General features: G+C 41.8%; 2 protein-coding genes across 5 annotated transcripts in view; one reads left to right on the forward strand and one right to left on the reverse strand.

Annotated features, from left to right (window-relative positions):
- LOC116700255 (putative monooxygenase p33MONOX) overlaps window positions 1-22,442 on the forward strand; it is a 30,574-nt gene that overhangs the window by 4,613 nt on the left and 3,519 nt on the right. For 3 of the 4 annotated variants that reach the window (XM_032533293.1, XM_032533295.1, XM_032533296.1), the window contains exons 5-8: window positions 4,670-4,797; window positions 4,882-4,985; window positions 5,221-5,378; window positions 7,379-11,302. In XM_032533293.1, coding sequence (XP_032389184.1) covers window positions 4,670-4,797; window positions 4,882-4,985; window positions 5,221-5,378; window positions 7,379-7,593 — 605 coding nt within the window. In that variant the 3' untranslated portion in view covers window positions 7,594-11,302. Of the gene's footprint in view, window positions 1-4,669; window positions 4,798-4,881; window positions 4,986-5,220; window positions 5,379-7,378; window positions 11,303-22,442 lie in introns of those variants that run through there. The other variant, XR_004334610.1, reaches the window with a different exon arrangement.
- On the reverse strand, window positions 14,397-20,457 carry LOC116700864 (rho GTPase-activating protein 22). The gene is made up of 10 exons (XM_032534323.1): window positions 20,409-20,457; window positions 18,935-19,048; window positions 18,059-18,266; window positions 17,837-17,969; window positions 17,140-17,213; window positions 16,852-16,973; window positions 16,542-16,776; window positions 15,413-16,101; window positions 15,070-15,355; window positions 14,397-14,956 (listed from the first exon to the last, which is right to left on the reverse strand). Exons 1-10 carry the CDS (start codon window positions 20,455-20,457, stop codon window positions 14,716-14,718), a joined length of 2,151 nt encoding a protein of 716 aa, XP_032390214.1. The 3' UTR covers window positions 14,397-14,715.

The raw sequence follows: 22,442 nt of genomic DNA on the forward strand, positions 1-22,442 counted from the left end.
TGGCAATACTATTCTCTATTTAAGCAGGACCAAGTATATTTCATATGGTTAGTTAGTTTATTTTATTTCTGTGTCATAATAAACATTTGGCCCATTCCACATGGGATTACAAGACCCCACAAACTGATTTAGCAAACGTCTTGTGTGTGCGCGTGCGTGCGCGCACAGTATACAGTATACAAACAACAAATTCTCATCTACAGATCATCTCTGTAAAGAGCTTTTTTCCTCTTCTCCCAGGCTTTCTCAAGATAACTGGCTAATTTATGTTTCACATGTGAACAGCCATCTAAGTCTTTGGGCATCATCCATATTTACTAAATCAATCTCTGCTTTTATCTTACTAGACAAAAAAATCACCCTTTTCACAATAAAGATTTCTTATAACTGAAATTGAGGATTAATAATGTCATGAGCAAAGTATAAAAAAGGATAAAATAATTAAAAGACAGAAGACGAATAGTTACAATTGTACATTTGTACATCTTGTCCTACATCTTGTAAATGTCTATCCATAGATGTCCTACCTGGGAGCTAACTTAGAGTTAACAATGGATGATGCAGTAACCCGGTATAAGACGGGTCCCGAAGCAACATTTTTAACGAGTGTAGTATTATTGGATTCAACTGGTTCTTTAATGGTTTATTCTTTAAAAACTTTACTCAGTATTTTGATGTCAGGAATATTGTTATTTGACATTTTAGATTTGTTTCCTGAGATATATACATACATATATATACTGCTCTAATACATTAGTATAAATTATTAAAATATAAATAAATTCTAATCCTGTTCAGAATTTATTCTTTGAAATAACTTATTTATTTTTAAGGCAATTATTTAGTAATGCAATATTATCTAAGTATTGATAAAGAACTGAACCGATAAGGTGTCTTGAAAAGATTTGTAGAGTCAATAAAATCCTAATGATACCCATCCCTAGACATTATTTTGGGATATATAAAGCATACAGATAGAAATAGTGGGGCAGATAAGGGGGGAAATCGTTCACAAGTGGATACAAGCCCCAAATTTGGTGTGGTTATCCCTCTGGGGCCAATATTTGAAAATACGTTAGCCACTTATCTTCAAATGGCCGCCATTTTCCAGATGGCTGCCATTTCCATCATGGAAAACACATATCTCCCCCATATTTTACTATTGGGACATTTTCAAGGTTTTTACCTTTTGAATCCTTTTTTTTTTACTATAAGGATGTTACATACATATCTATTTTGTGTTTGAGAATCTATATGGTATGTAGAGTAAATAATTAAAAAAATCCACAAACGTGACATAATCCAAGAAAAAATTTATTATAAGCATGTCAAAGTAACAGGAGGTTTTATGTTATTTACTTTTCGGAGGCACATAACATTATTGTATTTGTGTTCATTTATTTAAGTGGGTTATGTAATGTATGTATGCCACATGGGTAGCTTGGCACTTACGCTGCTGTACAGTTAAGACCAAGTTATAGCATTTACATCTTCCACGGCATTCTGCTTTGCATCCACATTTGGTCAGTTGCTGACAGCTTTCTACAATTGTTGATAGCTCTGTCCAGAAGACTGCCATAGATCACCTTTCTTGGTCCATCCCCCTCAGAAGGACTCAGTACTTCTGGCTGGATACAGTTGCTTGACTCCAGATGCAGCCTGCCTGGTAGCTGAATGCTTTACACGCTGCCGCAATGTTGCTTGAGTAGGAGGAATGGCTTCATAGGGCCTTTACTTTACTTACTACTTACCAACCTGGCTTCACTACTCCTCCTACTTCGCTGGATCTGTTGTACATCATGACCACAAACATTTCTAAAAATCTTCAGGTCACCGACCCCATTCTTGGAGGGTAGTGCTGAGCTGGCTGAAGATTTCAGAAGCTTTGTCCATATTTATTCATGTTTGCCAAGCAGTCTTCTCCCTTTGTCACCAAAGGCTGAAACTACATCACAGGCAGTGAATGCATGAAAGAAAGAATAACCACGCCTCTTCTCCCTCCAGTACATGGATAGAGGTCATGATCCATCCAAGATTCATTCCTTGGCCAAAAGCAGCCACATTTTTGCAGACCAATGTCCCGAGAACTGGCAGACCACTGACTGCTATAACAAGAGCGCTGTCACTGGCTTTACCATAAGGTTTTTGCTGCCATTTTTGGAATGGACAAAGATCCTGGTCAGCTTCCTCATGACTGCGGTACATGGACTTACATCATCTAGGTTTGAATGGTTGCTGACAGCTTGATCCTCTTTGGTCTCTATAACCACATTTGGTGTTAAAGTTTCTCGCATTCTGTAGACGAGGAAGTGGAACAGCTCAGTTTTATTCTCATCCTCACTGAGAATGTTACGCCACGTTCTTGGGTACTTTGCCATTGCGTCACTTTGCGTCTGGCTTCATGTCCTCTTTTTGACCTAGGTTCTGCCTTCAAACTGGATTGTTGGTAGATGTCAAGACAATGTCTGTTCTTTTGTACTCACAGAGTGCCCTACAGTGGGGCTAAAGTTTGGGCACCCCAGGTAAATATTGTAAAATGTGCATAAAGAAGCCAAGAAAAGATGGAAAATCTCCAAAAGTATACAATTACAGATTAGACATTTGTATATATGTCACAAAAGTTAGATTTTATTTCATCATTACACTTTCAAAATACAAAAAAAACATGGCGTCTGCAAAAGTTTGAGCACCCTGCAGAGTTTATAGCACCATACTTTTTAAAGCTGAGACCTGACAGCGTCGGATTGTTTCTCATTCATCGTCTGGAAGACCAGTGATGTCAATCTTAAGGTTTTAAATGCCCGACTCATCTGACCCCCCCCCAACAATCAACACCATGGCTTCTTCTAATGTTTGTCTAGAAAACTGAAACTGAAAATAGTTGATGCGCTTAAAGCAGGTGAAGGCTAGAAGAAGATAGCAAAGCGTTTTCAGATGCCAATATCCTCTGTTTGGAATGTAATTAAGAAATGGCCGTCATCAGGAACAGTGGAAGTTGAAACAAGATCTGGAAGACCAAGAAAAATATCAGACAGAACCACTCGCAGGATTGTGAGAAAAGCAATTCCAAACCCACGTTGGACTATGTGATCCATCCAGAAAGACCTGCAGACACTGGAGTTGGTACACCATTCCACTATAAAGAGATACTCGCACAAATATGGTCTTCATGGAAGAGTCATCAGAAGAAAATGTCTTCTACGTCCTCACCACAAAAATCAGTGTTGGAAGAAGGAAAATTAACATATAGACAAGCTCAATGCATAGTGGGACCAAGTCCTGTGGACCGATAAGGTTAAAGTCAAACCTTTTGGCCGAAATGAGCAAAGGTACGTTTGGAGAAGAAAGGGCTCAGAATTTAATGAAAAGAACCTCTGTCCAGTTGTTAAGCATGGTGGGGGGGAGAGGTGTATTGCAGCACATTGTGGTCGTTTGCCATCTGTGAAAAAGCTGCAGTTAAAGAGAGGATGGCTTCTACAAATGGATAATGATCCTAAACACACCTCAAAATCCACGGTGGATTACATCAAGAGGAGTTAACTGCAGGTTCTGCCATGGCCTTCACAATCTGCTGACCTCAACATAATGTAAATCTATGGATAGACCTTAAATTAGCAGTGCGTGACAAACAGTCCAGAAAGAGACTCTTGGCTGGCTACAAGAAGCGTTTCCAACTGTGATACTTGCCAAAGGGGGGCGGAGCTTCCACCCTCACTCAAGGCAGCAGGGAATGGCTGATTTTCATGTCAAAGAGCTCCTTCAGATCCACACTCTCTGCTCTGGCATGAGATGAACAGTTTGGAGAAGAGCTGGCAATCCTCCTTCAGCACCTTTTTCTTCAAAGAATTGACAGAGGCACGTTCCTGATGGAAGAGTTCATGCAGTTTTTCTTGATTTGCTCATAAAGTTTGGGTTCTTTCTTCTTCAAGTCCTCTCCAAATCAATATGAGGACTTCAACTATTGATATTTATGATGTTGAATATGGTCTCATTGTAATTCTTGACCATCACAACATAGGGTAATATCGCCTCTTGTGATTTATCTTGTACGTTCAAGGATATATGGAAAATACATAATTAGGCTATGGCGGAATCCAAAATGGCCGCAACAGCTGTCTAGAGGCCTTCATTTATGTTGTGTGTGTATTATTGTAATCTTGACCACAAAACATAGGGGTAGACATCATCCTTTAAGCAGTTGAATGTTTGTTCAGGAGATACTGCAAATATCATAATTGGCTATGGCGGAAAATAAAATGGCCGCCGCGGCTCCCATGAAGTTTTTTTGCAATGGCTAACGTACTTTTTTGAAAGAGCACTACCCCCTGAGTATTGTACCAATTTTGGTGCTGTATCCAACGAAGTGAACGATTACCCTAAAAAATGGCACTTATCTGCTCCACTAAAAGCTGAGAAGTGCATTACGCTGCAGGAGCAGTTCAACAAGTTTCTGTGGATATTTGATACCTTTTTATTCAACGTGAACTCTTTATCATAATCACTGGGATTCAGGATGCCCATAGCCTTTTTAACCTGATAAATCCTTGTACATCTACGGGGTTTGAATTTTTGATCATTTTTAGATAGTGTCACTTTAAAGGACTATTGCAACTATTTCTCTCTCTCTCTCTCTCTCTCTCTCTCTCTCTCTCTCTCTCTCTGTCTTTAGAGCAGACTCAGGATAGCGTGTACAACTTTGAGCAGCGGGCCGGGCTCACCGACACCAGCTACACTCCCCACAAAGGCCTCACCGCTGAGGAGACGAGACACCACCACCGCATGCCTGAATCCCTCCAGGTAAGTTACGCACGGTGAAGGCAGTCGGAACGAGGCCTAACATTTGACTAAAGACTAAACCCTCTTGTCGTTGTCGCTGTTTAGAAACTACAGATCCAGAGCATGGAGGCCAGAGACGAGCGACAGAGCTCCTCCGCCCAGTCCACTCCATCCAACACACCACACAGCTCCCCGAGACAACAACGCAGGTACACACACACACACACACACACACACACACACACACACACACACACACACACACACATACACACACACATACATACATACATACATACATACATACATACACACACAGCCTCCATGAGTCTACTGTCCTGTGGTCTAAATCCTGTTAATGAGTCTGTTCATACCAGAAAATGGGATAAACACTGAAAATCTTTAACCTGTTTAAGTTTACACACCGTTTGTGTGCTTGTGTAGGGGCTGGTTCGGCAGTACGAGTTCAGATGTCAGCTCCTCCAGCAGCAGTGTGGACCTGGCAGGAGGAGACATGCCGGTTGAGCGGTGGAGCGTATTCGGGCCTCGACCGATCGTCCAGAAATCGACTTCTGACATAGGATCAGACTCTGCCACAGCAGGTAAACAGCATCACCCTACCTTGGAGCACTGAATCCTGACAAAAAGAGCTTTAAGTACTCCGAAATTGAAGGATTACGTTAAAGGAGAATTCCTTCAACGTAACTTGTTTGTAAATTTGGAGTGCTGTCAGTAGAGAGAAAAACTAAAACAATCAGTGTTGGCTGCACCGTGTTATCCTCTTTCTACAGTCTGCACCCAGGACGCTGAAACAAGGCAAGTTTTAAACGTGCTTTTAGCCAGTGGTGGAATGTAACAAAGTACAAATACTTTGTTAATGTACTGTTAAAGTACATTTTTTACGTATCTGTACTTTACTTAAGTAGAATCAATAGTGCATATTTCTCAGTTGTTTATTGTAGTTTGTAGCCGTCACTAAGCACTCTTCTTTACATCTCAATACCGGAACTAAACACAGCTGAGTTAGCAGGACTTTCATGCATTTCTTTCATATCTACAACGGTCAGATCAACTGTGTTCACGTGGAAGGAATCATTGGACATGAGTAGGCACTTTTAATGACATGTTGAACATGTTAAGAGACTAAAAACCCGCTTAAAATTTGTGTAATGCTAGCAGGAGGATAACACGGTGTAGGCAGCACTGATTGTTTTAGTTTTTCTCTCTACTGACAGCACTCCAAATTTACAAACTGCAAAGCTACGTGTTGAAATCGACCGGAATTCTCCTTTAATTGGTTGTCAGTCAAGTTCCCATGGCATCTTTTTTTTACTCAACAACAAAGAAACCAAGCGGAAAAATGAAACACTCAATAAAAGTTCAAGGCTTCAAAGAAGTATATGTGTGTGTTTGTGATGTATGTTTTTTTTTATTTATTTTTTTAGGTCCCCTCAAGTTTTTTTGTTTTTTCTTGTCTGTTTGTAAATGTACTGTGTTTTCTTGCCTTTAAGGACCCCCTTGAAAACGAGATGCTACATCTCAAGGGGTTATTCCTAATAAAAATAATTTCAATAAAAGACTCCCTTCTGTTTGTCTGTATGGCATAAACAGAAACAAGATTTGGGTTAATGGGTGAACAAATGACCTTCAGACTGACGGTAAACACAGATTTAGTTCGAGTCTGTTCACTTATTGGCTTTTGGTAACCGTGAAGCATAGTTGTTGTTTTTTTGCATCCCAGTGCTATAAAAGGCAAATCAGACCTGTTTAAATTCAGAGCACGGACGGCTGCTGAGACACATTTACATTTTCACATGTGGGACGATTCAGTCGTTTTTGGAAACTTATCAAATTCCTTTTCCAGGATGACTTTAGGTAGGTAGGTACAGCCAAGTAAAATAAGTTTGTGTGGATGGTAGGAATGATGAAACACCAATGTGTAACTTCAGATGTTGTAGGGCAACTCACACTAACCCTGTTGTACCTGTGTAGTTTAATATTCCATTATAGAAGGCGGGATATTGACATTTACATACAATAGAGGCTGCAACAGTACAGTCACAGACTAACTGTCCTTGTGGTGCTCTTCACATGGAAGATAGATGATCCAGTTTGACAGAATATGTTCATTACCAGGAACACGTTATTCTAACTGGAATGCACTCAAACCTAAAGAATTAATGAAGAAGACCGAGAGGGTAGTGATGGTTTAATCAAACCTTACACCCTATTCCCCTTCACCCATCGCCTTCTCCCCCACCCAGTTTTTCCTTTTTTGTAATTCATATGCATTTTTTTTTCTTCCTGGTGTAGTTTGTACGATCTGCAGTTTCTGTGTGATAGTAGCTGTTGTCATCCATAATATTTTTGTGAGAAAATGCCATAAAAAAGAAGTGTAATACCAGACAATATTTACTTAGGTGTTCATATATATATATATATATATATATATATATATATATATATATATATATATATTACACACACACACACATCACGTCATCTTTTCAACAACTTGCAAGCTGTTTTTTTGTTTATGTATATCCTTTGAGCCTGGTGTAGTTTATTTGCCAAAATATGAGAAATGACTTTCTTTTCTCAGGAGGCTTTGCGCTGCAGGCATATCGCGGTGCCCAGAAGCCAACCGCTATGGAGGTAATGAAGTCACAGGCCACGCGCCTGGCTGACCACTCCGCCGCTCAGACAGTGGCTCCTCCCAGAATGGAGATTCCCACAGTGGAGGGTCGACGGGAGGGAGCGCGACCACACAAGCTCAAACCCAGAGACATGAACGTCCTGACGCCCTCTGGCTTCTAAGAGGACGGACCACATCTGTCACAGCTGCTCATCACTCAGACGCCAAAGGTCCCATGAAATAAAAACTCTGAGTTGTTATGGGTTTGGGATGACATTTTCATCCACAGATGTCATAGATTTTTGGGGTCAGCAAATCGGTTTTAATACAACTTGTGGCTCATTTTTGTAGTTTTGTATATAATTCCTGTTCATACATTTTCAGCAATATGACCATTCTATTCAACGTTGTGAAACGGCAACCGTTACATGACCGTTACATTTAGGCTCCAAAATGTAAAATTGGTTAAGTTCTGGAAAACAGAACATGTTTTGGGTTTAAATAAGTTACCTTTCGTTCGTAACTACTTAACGTAGTGACATTGAACTTGACGTAGTTCCGTACGGATGTTAACTTCTGTAACTTAAAACAACAAGGTTGACTTTTGGTTTCGCAAGGGATACGAGCACTGCTCTCTCGGGTGAATGTACAGTGTTTAGTCGACCCATCTGTCCACCCCAACGTCCTTCTTACTCTTTTATACCACATCACCTGGCTGCCCCCTTTGCTCCTGTCATGATTACAACAGCTATTATACGTCACTGCCTAACACCAACACCAAAATGGGTTGTAACGATTACGTGGATTAATATTAACATAATGATCACGTTAATATACGAATTACCGTGCATTACTTTTTTCTTTTTATGAAGGTGCCCTGCCACACACATTTCATTAGTTTGTGGTAATGTCTAAAGTTCTGCCATGGACTCTTAACATTTTTTGTGAAAAAAGCCTTGGTTACCTTGGTTATCTTGTTTCAAGCCATTCTAGTGTGGTATAGAAAGCCTGCAGGAAGGCTTGATTTATACCAGTTCTCATTAATATTCAAAGAGCTATGCTGCTTGACTCTGATTGGCTAACAGCTAGCCAATGAGAGCCTGGCTACCAGCATCCTTTACCCAGCACAGCTGGGCGAACTCATAAATAGTAATGACCACAGGCAACATGACATCAGACTGACCAGCTTTTTTTAATTGACCTCATTTCTTTAATTTCTTTTCAGTGGCTAGCGCTGAAAGAGGAGGTAGCAGTTCATTTTCACATTCATCACATAACACAAACACATATGGACCTACCATGTTTAAAACAAAAAACAAGTAAAAGCGGTTTTGTGTGGCAGGGCACCTTTTTTAAAGATAATGTTTTGGGCATTTTAGGCCTTTTATTGACAGGACAGCTGAAGACCTGAAAGGGGAGAGAGAGGGGGAATGACATGAAGCAAAGGTTGGTGGCAGTTGACAGGTTGGAGTCAAACCGGGCCCGCTGAGTCGAGAACTAAACCTCTACATATGTGTGCCCACGATACCAACTGAGTTATCTGGGCACCCCGTGCATTACTTTTCGTAGGTATATGTATGATCAGTGAATAATAATACTCAAAAAGGCAATCCCTGTCATCTGGGCTAGTGGCAACATTACTAAAAAGAAGTCAGACCGGGCAGATTGTAAAAAAACAAAAACAAAAAAACAAACAGGTTAGACAAACATATTTAGCAGAAAAAGACAAAGTCGTGTCGTCCTTAATGCAAGCAAAAACTCAAAGCCATTTCATGGGACCTTTTTAACAGCAGCTCCGACATTCAGATCACCGCTGTTCTTCTGACCATCTTTGGCACTGCTTTGAGGTGTTGACTGTGACGCTTGCCTGTAAATTCATACACTCTTAATTGTTACATCTAATTGCAGCATGCTGGCATCAACATGGGCTCATACCAATAAATTCAACTTGAACTTCCGAGTCCAGGTTACCTGGAGAGCGGAACTGACTGATCTTGAGGACTTTGTCCAGCTAAAGATGAAGATGATGGTTTAAAATGATCCTCCTGTAAATGCACTTTATTCCCACTCTTCCCATCGTAGAGTCCACATGCTCAATTATCCATGCTGATGCAAAACCCTTCGGGTCACAAACCTCCTCCTCTTCTTCAGTGTTGATAGTCTTTCCATCCTGTTTGTTTTTAAAATGTATTAATTATCTTCCTAAAGGGGCATTTTTATTAAGAAAGGTGGGAAGAATAAGTCTAACCACTTCCATCACTGCGGTAGAAGACACATCAAACCAGCAGTACAAAAACCTGAAAACAATTGAACACTGAAACGTTTCTCTCATTTGTTTTGCATTCCACTTTCTATAGATGTTTTAATTTATAGATTAAGATTTTGGTTCCTTACGGATCAGAAGAAAAAAGATGTGTGTGTAAAAATCAGAGGTACGTGTGGCCAGGGCTCTCACACTGACATGCCGCAGTGTTTTCAGGTTGCTGGACTCAATCAAAATGGAACACTTATAAGAACCAAAAAGGAGAGGGTTTAAGGCCTCTTTTAGTTTTGTGTGAGCTCAGTTAACATGTCTGCCTCTGTTTTCTACCAATGGTCAAATATATAAAGAGTTTCTGTTTTTGTTTCTGATGCGTTTTGGTGCTTAAAATTAACGCTATGTAACTTTTCTCACTTTGGTCCCTCTACAGGTTGTCTCATTGGAACTACAGCTCGCCTGGCCGTAGTTCCAGTGAGAACCTGTAGGGCAAGGCTGCCCAATTTGGGGCCCGCAGGCCAAGTTTGTGCTCTTTGTTTTGGCCTGCCATGGATTTAACATACTCATGCTTATTTTTCTCTTATTTTAAAAGGAATGACTACAAAACGTACATTTTGTGCAGTTAAATATTACGTAATCTGAGTTTAACAAATGTAAAGCACATTGCTGTTAAACTTGCCATTTAAATTACATATGTACATTTTGTCATTACATATGTACATTACGGTATTCTTCAACATCTACATTTATTTTTGGTCCGTTATCCAGATACATTTTGGCCCTTCATATGAAAGAATTTGGGCACCTCTTCTGTAGGGGGACCAAAGAGGGAAAAATTACATAGTGTTGCTTTAACAGCTGCAGTATGCACTGTGACTGAAGAGATAGATGGTGTGCACACCGGTCGCATCCTGCAGAAACCTTGTGTCACTCAGAATAAGAGGAAGAGCTTTTCACTGACACTCTCTTGCTTTTGGCGTTTAAACACAAATGCAGTGAAAGAAGTACAGGGTTTTGTTCTAGAAACTGCAGCGAGGTTTCAGCGGTTTGTCTTGCTAGAGAGGTGTCAAACATTCAAGTTAGTGTTGTAGTCACGACAACCTAAACTAAGACCCAGTCATGAACTCCGGACTTTATCATGACCAAGACTTTAAGGGATCTAGACCAAGACCAGACCAGTGAAAGTCCCACACTGCAAGACATACTTTAAAATAAAAAGTGGAACATGCAAACCATAGGCACTCCTCCAATTGATCTGAAAGATCCACATTGTTTATTCCCATAAAAATGGAATGTAATGATGTTACTGCAGTTGTAATCTTGACTGGTCTTAAAATTAAATCCTGAAAAAATGCAGTCTATCCCAAGACGACGCCTTCAAAAAGTGGTCTTGGGTCCGGTCTTGAGTACTACAACACTACAGTACTAGCTAATAAATGGGTCTTTATACAAGGTTTTTGCAAGGTGATGTGTGGGTGTGGAACTTTGTAGAGCTTAATGAGTGCTGCGATTCATCTGTTAAATGAAATGAAGCACCGGGCTGATTTTTGTTATTTCACTTTTATTATTTCGTGGAAGCAGACTGTTTGCTGGTAATATATCCTATGTGTTATGTGACCTACAGCAGTGGAAGTGAAAAATGTCATGTCCCAGTCAATCGCCACCTGTAACTCTGCTGTGTCAGTCAGATGTTGTGTTGGATACAGAAGACAACACTCTGCTATCAGCAGCTGTAAATACTAAATGAATATGACTGTTTATGTTTTTGTTTAATAGTTTGTGTTCCCAAGTGCTTTGTGTTTAAAGTGTGACGCTGTTCCCTTTAAATCTCCACCTGACTGAAATATTAAATCAGTGTGTCCTGTGTGGTGGTGTGACTCTGTAGTACAAATTGACTGAATTCCAGTTTCTGTCTACTTGTTAAACATTTTTTTCAGTTGATGATAAAGACACATTTTCCTTGATTTATACCGTTTCTGTGCTTTTTTGCCAAAACCTTTCCATGCTCACGGAAGGTGCGTATCATGTTGACACGCCTACCGAGTTTTGTTGTCGTTACGTTGAATTCCTCACGGGGGCAGCAGAAACTACACACTATAGCTTTAACTGTGTATTACCTCTGCCAAGGAGGTCATGTTTTTTTGCTCGGTATGTCTGTTTTTATTTGTTTGCAGAAATATGAAAAAAAAACACTGGCCCGATTTTCATGAAACTTGATGGAAGGGTTTAGCATGGGCAAAAACCATTACATTTTAGAGCGGATCCTAATTACAAGGTGGCTATATTTCTCTTTCTTTAACATTTTAAGATGGGGCATGTCAGCCAGCCCCACTGGACACATGCATGTTCAAAACTGACAAATACACTGACCAGATTTGATGATTATTATCAGTTTATTTTTGAGTAAAGTGCTTTATTGCAAAAGCACCTTCATGCAGAGTAAACAAGACTGGTATCTTTATGTTTGAGAGGGTCTGGGTACACTTTCAGTCTTTGCGATGCCTCTCAAAATGTAAAAACAAAAACATCTTTATCCTCCTTCCATTGGAGTGCAGTTTTAGTCTATAGGAATTCCTGAACAGCAAGTCAGTCTAGTTCCTGAGTTGCTCAATATATATTTTTACTAGAGATGACCGATTCTGATACCTGAACTTGCGTATCGAGCTGATGCCGAGTACCGATCCGATACCAGTGTGTCATAGATTTTATAAAGGATGTGATATGATTTCTATCTTTGTTGTCGGTCTGGCTCAAGTTAAACTCTTTGTGAAACATGAACAAACACAAACAATCGGAGCTGAACCCACGTCCGCTGCGTCCAGGAGTACACCTCCACATATGGGCGCCCACTCCACCAACTGAGCTATCTGGGCATGCGACACGGAAAAAGAACATAAATAAACTACTTTAACATAGATTTTCTTTAGGGCTTTATTATATGGGATCGGATCGGTGCATAAACTCCAGTACTTCCTGATACCAAAACCAGCGTTGTATGCTGTATCGGAGGCTATACCAATACTGGTGTCGGAATCGGAACATCTCTGATATAGTGAAAAACGGTGTGTAGCCAGATCTGTATCCTAAAGTAAACCAGTTATACTCCAATAATACCAGTTGATTGATATGTTATTGTGTTTTTTTTGTATCAGAGCAAGGACAACAGGACATGATGCTGTGTTCACTTCCCAGCATCACGAGTCATGAATTCCTATTGAAGTTGGTCCTGAGCTGTGAAATACAAAAACACAGGCATTGAGGTTTTCCACAAATTTCCCCTGTGCTCTAGCTTGTATTAGCTGACCACTTACATTTAGTACAACTGTCTGTACTTTGGGGTTTATAAATCCGTGAAAGGTCTAGTGTTTAGTACAGTGTCTGTTGCCTTGATGAGGCAAATGGTGGTGGCGAATGGTGCTTGAATTTCCCACGTGGAATTCAAACTTGTTTGTCCTTTTAGATGATACAGTCTATAGTAGAAACTGGAAAACGTCATCACTCTGACGTCTTTGGAGGATAACTATTTAAGTCAAGATTTCCAAAGCCTAATGCAGAATTCACAACTTTGGCTAGGATTTTCCTGTCCCAGATAAATTATTTTGTGGTCAGAGACTTAAACTCTTGTGTCGGAAGGGAATGAACGCTTTCTCCAGTCAAGCATTGTCTAGTTCGAGCTGTTCCTGATGTGTACTTCCCCAGACACTATGACAGTAAACATCAGTGGTGTTTGGTCGAGTTTCTTGGAGACAAGTCTGAGATGGTACCCACTAAGATTGTCAGTAAACAAGGGTGGGAAAAGGCCGGAGGCAGCTCAACACTCAAAAACAACATAACGTGGCTTTAAAGAAGGCAAAGACCAACATTAGTGTACCATGTGTTATGTGGACATGGACTGATGGACTCTGACCTCAAATTCTGGCAACATGCACTCCAGTAGCAGTTCTCTCTTACTGGAATAAACTTGAAATCTGGGATCAGTTGTGAATGTCAATGTGACACTACAATACATCTGGTAGTGTGAGCAGCAGTACAGCAGTTCTGACATCTTGAACTACAGTCTGGAAGACAATTCAGTTCATGTTGAATAATACCTCAACTCAGGGTCCCTGGAAAGATGTATTTGCATAAAAAGAAGACACTTATAGTGTCCATCAGTTGCTCCTGCAAACCAGTCCAACAGCCTCTGGATGGGGAAGTCCAGACATTCTCAGGTCAAGAAGCTTGCCTATGTCCATAACTACTCTTTAAAGTTAAACTTGTTTGCTTTCTTCTGAAAATCATGAACTCAAAGGAGAATTCCGGTCAATTCCAACACATAGCTCTATTGTTTGTATATTTGGAGGGCTGTCATTAGCGAGAAAAACAAAAACAATCGGTGCTTCCTACATCGTGTTATCCACCTGCTAGAGTTAGCACCAACAGGCTTAAACAGGGCAAGTTTTAAACGTGTTTTAGCCTCCTAAACATCTTCAAAATGTCATTAAAAGTGCCTACCCATGTGCAGTGATTCTTTCTGAGTGACACAGTGAATCTGACTGCTGTAGATGTGAAAGAAACTTATGAAAGTTGTGCTAATTCAGCTGTGTTTTAGTTCCGGTGCTAAAACCACATTTAAAACTTGCCCTTTTTTAGCCTGTTGGGTGCTAACTCTAGCAGGAGGATAACACGGTGTAGGCAGCACTGATTGTTTTAGTTTTTCTCTACTGACAGCACTCTAAATTTACAAACAACAGAGCTACGTGTTGGAATCGGCCAAAATTCCCCTTTAACCTTCTCAAGCTGGGGCTAGCTTGAAATTACACAAAAATATATTTATTTAGATTGCCTTCTGGATTGAACAATAATATTTAATTCCTTGCCCTCACTGTTCACTTCAGGGGTTGCTGCCTATGATGAACTTGGAGGAGTTGGATCTCCTGTCGAGATCTTTCACACGGTTCATCCATCCTTTTCATCAAGCTCTGTGCAACAACAACCCTTCTCTCCTTGTCTTATCTTTTGACTTATTCAAACACTTCAAAGAATTCATCTATCTCTGTATCCATCTTCAGAGGGTCGCTCTTCCTCTTCCTCCTTCATCTCCTCCTCTTCTTTTGATATTTCCATGCATTTGGAAGAACAGCTCCATCTCTCTTTGCAACGTGTTGTTTCGGAGATCGGCGTCTGCTTTGGCTTGCTCCATGTTGCGGATTTTGATCTCGGCGAAGCTTCGGCTATGTTTCTGCTGCTCCAGACTGAGCCGCAGTACCGCAACCTGCCGCTCCAGGACGTCATTACAGCGCTCCAACCTGCAATGCACACAAATGCCATATAATACATACACTTATACAACAAACACTAGATACTTGTCACATTTGGGAAATATCAGGCAACTTATTTCCTACTTGTGCTGGTGTCTCACCTCTGTATCCTGGCCTGGTACTCAATCTTCTGCTGGGCCATCTGCTGCCGCAGCTCGGCCAGCATTGAGTGAGTATCCCTGGGCTGTGAGTCAGGTTTAGGCCCCTGGAGGTCTGGAGGACCAGAGGGGAGGAACACGTCTGAGCTGCCCGTACTTAGAAAGCTGTCACTGAGTACAGAACAGGAGGCTGGGGAGTTATGGTGGTGAACGTTTTCATCATCATCATCATCGTCATCATCATCATCATCATTATCATCATCATCATAAACATCCTCATCATCAACGTCTTCATCATCAACGTCTTCATCCTTGTCATTGTTGTCTTCATGATTTTCATAATCACTGTTTTCTTCATCTGCTACCTGACTTGAAGGTAATCTTTTTAGTCTCTTTGGTGACACGTCCGGACTAACCGCTTCCAACGCATCACTGCTCTCGTCCAATGGTAGAACCTCGCAGGAAGACCATGAAGAGGATGAGTCCCTTGTCTGCCCTGCCTCCTCTACCTCTACCTGCTCTTCAAAAGTTCCAATGTGGCCTCCTGGAACGTTAGTCTCAAAATGTCCACCAGTGACGTCCTCCATCCTCTGTAGAGACCCTCTGTTCAAGTTGTCGTAGGCAGAAAGGTTGCTGTCTTCCTGAGCCTCACTGCTGTCCTCGCTGGCTGTTCTTGACTCTGCACCCTCTTCCTCTGCACCACCAGAGCTCCAGAAGCCAGCACTTAGCTCTGTCGGGCCGGGCCAGGCCTTTGCCCAGCTCATGAGTATCGGTTTGGGCTTGGAGCTGTCTGGCAGTTGGTCTTGCAGTTGGAGGCTGTTTGTAGAATCTTGGACATTTGCTGGGGATGGTCCTTGGCCCATGTGGCACTGGTGATTATCCATGTTGTGTCTGTCGTAGTGGTGCTGAAGGGGCTGACTGGAGGAGGGCAATGGGTAGAAGCAGTTCTCTGGGTGTGAGGAGGTATAGCGATGGCCGAGAAGTCTCTTCTGGGCAAAGGATATGTCTGATTTGGCAGCTGCAGAGTAGATGCAACTACAGAAAGCAGGGAAAGGAAGGTTATTTTCAAGATGATACATTTTGTAGGTCTAAAATCACTGCACTAGCAAGGACCAACATTACAACAGTATATGATAAAAGGTTTCATCATTTAAGGTAGAATTGGACATTGAAGATGGATGTGTGTGAAAGAAGGGATGAAAGTAGGAAGAAAATGTTATTGGTTTGGCATGTCTAGGACAAAAGTATAAAAGGCCCGGAAAGAGGAGATTGAGTAATGGGGATCCATTACTTGTCTCCGTCTCCGTTTTGTAGGCACTTTGAAGTGGCTAGTTGCCAGAGCACGCAGATAGACTGTGAGTCTATGAGATGTTCATCAGGATCAGAATACTTTTTTAATCCCCTAAAGTTGAAGTTGCTTATATGAGATGTTGTGGGGTTCATGGCAAAGCTTTGTTAAAGCTGGTCTGTTGCACCTGGAGTTCTGTTCATCTGCACCAGACTGTCCTGGCTCTCTGGAACGCTCAACGATGAGAGGCATAGACAGCTGGCGGAGGCAGGGCGATGGGTGGAGATGAGGCTGCCTCAGAGCACTTGGTGATGCATGTGAACCTCCAGATGGACGGGCGGAGATGAGTGGGGGGACTTTGGCAAACAGAGACTCATGCTCTCTGATCAGCTCCAACATCAGTACCTGGACCAGTACTGCACCTAGGACACATTAGTAGACACATTAAGACATTGTTCAAAAAAAGTATTATTAATCAATTAAATTGTGCTGTCTACCTCCCATGATGCTTTGTGGGTCTTCAGCTTTGGCTCGAAGGATGTTTGGCCCAAACACAGTGGCCAAGTTCTGGCCACTCATCTTGTTGCTGCTGGAGAAACTCTGGACCTCATTTAGAAACCTGCGTTTTAAATTAAATCAGTCAACAAATTGCCTTTCCACCACCCATGTAAAGCATAACCAAAAGACTGCCATTTTTTAGGAAATCTCATCAAGTTTAACCATTAACATCATTAAAACAAGACAAGTACTTGAATGAAAACCTGTCTAAATAAAAAGGTGCTTACTGGCAGATAAAGTTGAGTAGGTTGAAGTTTGCAACTGGCAACTCATGAAGAAGATTCCTCAACTCCCCCAAAACCTGAGGGGTGGAATAATAGGAGGATGGGATTAAGGAAGGGGGGGAAAAAGGGATTTTTTTTTCTTCTTTTGTTGGTGCCAACCTGCTTAATGTTTTTATATTTACTGGAGAGGGAAAATTACGTGCAACTGTACTGTATGCCATGCAAGTGGCAGCAATTAACCAGCTAAAGAATATAGCTAATGTAAACATGATTATAAATCATTATTAAAAAATATATTAAGAAAGGGGGCTTTGCAAGTGCTTGCAAAGTTGCTTCCCCCGCAACCTGACATTGGATAAGCGCACGAAGATGGATGAATGGATGGATAAAATATGTTTAGTTGCTGCCCCCATCCACAGCAGTACATTGCTTAGCTTCTATGTCAATATTCTTGTCTGCTTCTCCAAACTAGGGGCGTGTTGACCACCACCTGCTGTAGGAAATACACTTACTGTGGAGATAAGAACCTCATACAACCCCACTTCAAAAATATCCCAAGAGCAGTGTTTTGTTGCCCTTTGTGGTTGAGCAGGCGGGTGAGCCAAGTTAAACCACTAAAGATCAGTAACAACAAGATTCCCAGGTGGTGTTTTAAAGCTGCTCTATGAATTGTTTCTGTTGTGCACAGAGCTGCAGTCACCTGTGTGCGGTCACTCGACAGCTTCTGACCACAGAACAAGAAGTCGTAGTATCGTCTGTAAGGAACCAGAGGCTCCGGCAGCTGTCTGAGGTAGAGCTTCAGCAGTGACGCCACGGTGTGGACGTCTGTGCTACTGCAAGCAAAACAAAAGCAAAGCATGCTAACACCTTTTTAAGAGCAAGTGATCAGAAAACAGTACAGCACAAAAAACAGGGAGTGTACCTGTCAAAGGAAGGTCGCTCCCCTGCATCAAAAGCCTCCTGCAGCTCCTTAACCAGACTGGCCTGTCCCGGCTGGCGAAACAAGCCCACTTCATGCAAACCACGCTCCCTGATGAAGTTCACACACTGCTCCACCACTAAAGGAACTAAACGTAGCCCATAACGACGCTCATATAACACCGTCTCCTCCAGACGCTGACCAAAGACCCCTGCAAGAGAGGAAGATTTTTAAAAGAGCAAAGTTCCACCATCCAATTAGAAACAAGAGGTAAGGCCTTCCACAGCAAAAAAAAGTTACTTAGGTGACCTTAGTCTGGGTCAAAGGAAGTACATTTCTAGGACATGGATGTCCTTCACCTTCTGGTCTCTGTGTGTGCTCTTCTCAAACTCCTTTTGCTATGGCTAAAAAAAGAGCTTTGAGCTGGCGAGCTACACGTTGAAAATGGCAAGTTTTGAAGATTTTGAATATTTGTCAGGAAATTATTGTAAATATTTCCAAAGAATAAGTTTACAGTATTTAGTATCTAGTATTTTGAAGAGTGATTAATTGGTGGGGGATTGCTATGGACGAAGTACACATGGCAAAACACTGGTAGGAGCAAATTATGTTTAATATACAGTATGCAGCTAATTTAAATAGGTCAAACTACTGTATTGTGTGGACTTTAAGGGGTGCAAGTGTTCCACCAAAATAATGTCCTTCCTGAGACCATTTTGCAGAGCCACCATCTCTGTGTCCGGAGCTTAGCACCACCCAAAATGATTGTGATTGGTTTAAAGAAATGTAAACAAACCAGAATATATATGTGGTGTGGCCATAACCGATCCACAGTGCTGCAGAGAATGGTCTGGCAATGCGAGACTAAGGTGTACTTACCTGTGAAGGGTATCCAGACACCCTTGTTGAGGCTCTTCAGCCACTCGTCCCCTTGGCCGGCACTGTTGGAGAGGAAGAAATACGAGCCTGGGCTGGCCAACACATCTCTGTTACCTGTATATACACAAATAGGGCTGTTTTTAGGGAGCTTGTCCAAGTCAAGTAAAAGTTTTTATAACTAAGTCAAAATACAAGCCAAGTTTCAAATTAATCACTGCTGACCATAACAATTACACAATGCTAATATAGTAAACTACAAGTGCAGTCAAAAGTTTTCTGTTTGGTTTATTGTAATAGTGTACGTTTTTATGCTAGTGTGTTATGCTAGTAGTGGCTAATGAAGCTTTGAGCCGCTAGCCTCAAGCAGAGATGAGGAGCGGGCTTCCCACATCCCCAGATTTTGTTTCACGTGTAAACAGACTTTGAGGTGTGAAATTGGCACACTAAGCCTTTATGCCTTGTTTCCACATGATTTTGTTTGGGGTCCATAATTCCGTAAACTATACGAAGTATGCCCCCTAGTGTTGAACGCAAGAAAATGCTAATTTACTGTGGCATACAGTGCATACAATCTGTCCAAAGTGTGCTTCAACATACTAGAGGCAATTTCCAATCCAACAAAAGCAGGATGAGTTTGGCAAACACAGTATTTAGGTTTGGCTTAGGCACAAAACTACTTTAAGAGAAAAAAAGATGGTGGTCATGTTTAAAAAGTCACAATGCACATGGGTGCTAGAGGACTTTGTCAGGTAAATGTACATAATTTTAAGAATGCTGTCTTTTTAATGTGAGGAATAAAGAAAGTAACAGAGGGACCAAAGACATGTTACAAATGACGTGAATCTTAACAAAGAACAAAAAAGTAACATGGGACCACCCATGTCAAATTTCTGTTAACCCCCACAATCAGCCACCAATATAACACACACACACATATACACACAGACACACATACACAGACACATATTATCGCCGCCACCCCATCTGTAGCTTCATCTCATTAACACACTCATCCCCATCTTCTTCCCCATCTCTTATCCTGCACCACTTTCTGTCCTACTCAAAGTCACATCATATATGGATGTATGAAAACACACACACACACACACACACACACACACACACACACACACACACACACCACACACACACAACCACAACACCACACACACACACACACACACACACACACACACAAAGTCACCTCATCTTAGATAGAAAAACCGATTCAGCATTTACAGATAGGCCTATCACTGAAGGGCAAACACAAATTACACACAGCTAGAGGACGGAGAGATTAACAAACAACTTGTTGATGGCGTGTACTGTGTGTGTGTGTTGGGTGTGGTGGTGGTGTGTGTGTGTGTGTGTGTGTGTGTGTGTGTGTGTGTGTGTGTGGTGGTGTGTGTGTGTGGTGTGTGTTGTGTGTGTGTGTGTGTGTGTGCGCGCGTGCGTGCGTGTGCATGCGTCTCACCTTTGTGGCCTGTACTGTCATGTTCCAGGACTTGAAGCAGGAGTCCCATGCTGCAGCGCTCCTGTCCGGTTGCTATGGTAACAGTTGTAGATGCTCAGCGTAAATAAGACACAATGATGTGAATGCTTTTTGCACCGGGCTTGTAAAAGTTTAGAGGGTGAGACAGCAGGGGTGCATAAAAAAACTGCATCACTTAGGATTTTTCTTTCGCCTTTTACCACCCAGATTCCTAGTTTTCGGCAGATTGTGAAAAGTTCTTAGTTTTTATCATCCTGGTAGAGGAACGGCCATGAAGAGTTGTTCCTGAGCGGAAAAAATCTCTTAAAAAAACATGTTCCTGGATGGATTCAATTAGATATAATGTCTTTTTAGTGGATGTATTTACAGAGAGGTCATTTGTAAATGTTTAACTTTACTTTGAAGAACTTTAATGAGTCATGATTCTTGGTGGTATAGGGTCTTAAAAAAGAGATTCCAGTTAAATAATCAGTCTTAAAGAGAAGTGGATTTTAGAAGTGAGGAGTGTCTGATGGGCACCAAGCCTTTGTGGGAGAACTTTGGATACAGGATTACACCTTTATAGGAGCAGTTCCTGGTGTACAAATTCTTGACAAGAAGTTCCTGGGCGTATTCTTCAAAATAGGTTCTGTGTGGAAATACATTTTTAAAGAGAATACCTTGAGGAGAGATTGTTAGCGAATCAGCCTGTGAAGTTCTTGCTGAAGATGGAGTCACAGAGAGAGAAAGGTCCCAGGAAGTGGAAATCTTTCCCAAATCAGCAACTCTTCTCTGATTATTGTTATATTATTTTCTCTTTGGAAATCTCCATTGTCTTTGGATGCACTCAGCATGTAGTATCTCCAGCCTCCTCCTCACGAGAGCCACTGAAACCAAAATGTCTCACTAGTTTCTGAAAAAAATCCTGACGAATGCAAGTTCAAAACGTGTGAGAGAAATAATTTCAGCATACACATGTGCAGTGCTGCTCAGCAGGGACGTAGCGCAAAATGCTGGGCCCAGCTGTAGAAAGGCCTTTTCTATGGGCCCCTCCCGGCAGCCACAGCTATTCATTCTAGCATCTTTTTGGGCCCTCCTCACATGAGGGCCCTGGGTACACAGGAACACAAAAAGTTAAACCATCCAGACATTTTGATCTCTTTATCCCCGTCTCTTCCGGCCATGAAGCCAAACTACTCCACCGTCCATCAGGATGGAGAAGGTCTTAGTTCCCTCCTGCATCCTCCCTCCTTCCTTGTCTCCCTCTCTGTCTTTTGCTGTTTTAGCTCTTCAACTGGACGCCCTGCTCCATTTCCAGAACACAGTCTACACATCTGAATGTCCCAGTCTTCGTCCTTCTCCTCCTTCGCTCGTCCCCTTTTTCTTCCTATCTGTCTCTTCTGGTGTCCCTCTCTTTGTCCCCGTCTAACTCGTCCTTCGGTCTTGTTCCAACTATCCATACCCTCTCTCTCTGTCTCTCTCTCTCTCTCTCTCCCCATTTCCCAGCAGTCTGTGTGCCCCCTTGTTGCCCCCCTCCCCATTTACCTCATCAATAACCATGCTGTGTGTGTGTGTGTGTGTGTGTGTGTGTGTGTGTGTGTGTGTGTGTGTGTGTGTGTGTGTGTGTGTGTGTGTGTGTGTGTGTGTGTGTGTGTGTGTGAAGGGTGCATTAGGAAAATTGGTTCTCTGCGACGCAGCGCTGTTTTACCAAAGTAATCACAGCTGAGAGAGCGAGAGAGAGAGAGAGAGAGAGAGAGAAAGAAAGAGAGAGATGATCTGGCTCAAATTCTGCTGCTGCTCAAGTATGCTGCAGCACGCACGCACACACATACACACTGTCACCATGATTCAAGTGGACATAAAAGCGAGAAAGGCTTGTCGGCCCATTCAACTTTTGAACTCAATTAAAGTATGAGTCTCTCTCTCTCTCTCTCTCTCTCTCTCTCTCTCTCTGTCTGTCTCTTTCTCTGTCTCTGTCTCTCTCTCTCTCTCTAAATACAGTCCAATTCAATGAATTAATTGGCCTAAAGTACAGTT

The sequence above is a fragment of the Etheostoma spectabile genome, chromosome 13 (genome assembly GCF_008692095.1).
Source record: "Etheostoma spectabile isolate EspeVRDwgs_2016 chromosome 13, UIUC_Espe_1.0, whole genome shotgun sequence".
Taxonomy (NCBI): Eukaryota; Metazoa; Chordata; class Actinopteri; order Perciformes; family Percidae; genus Etheostoma; species Etheostoma spectabile.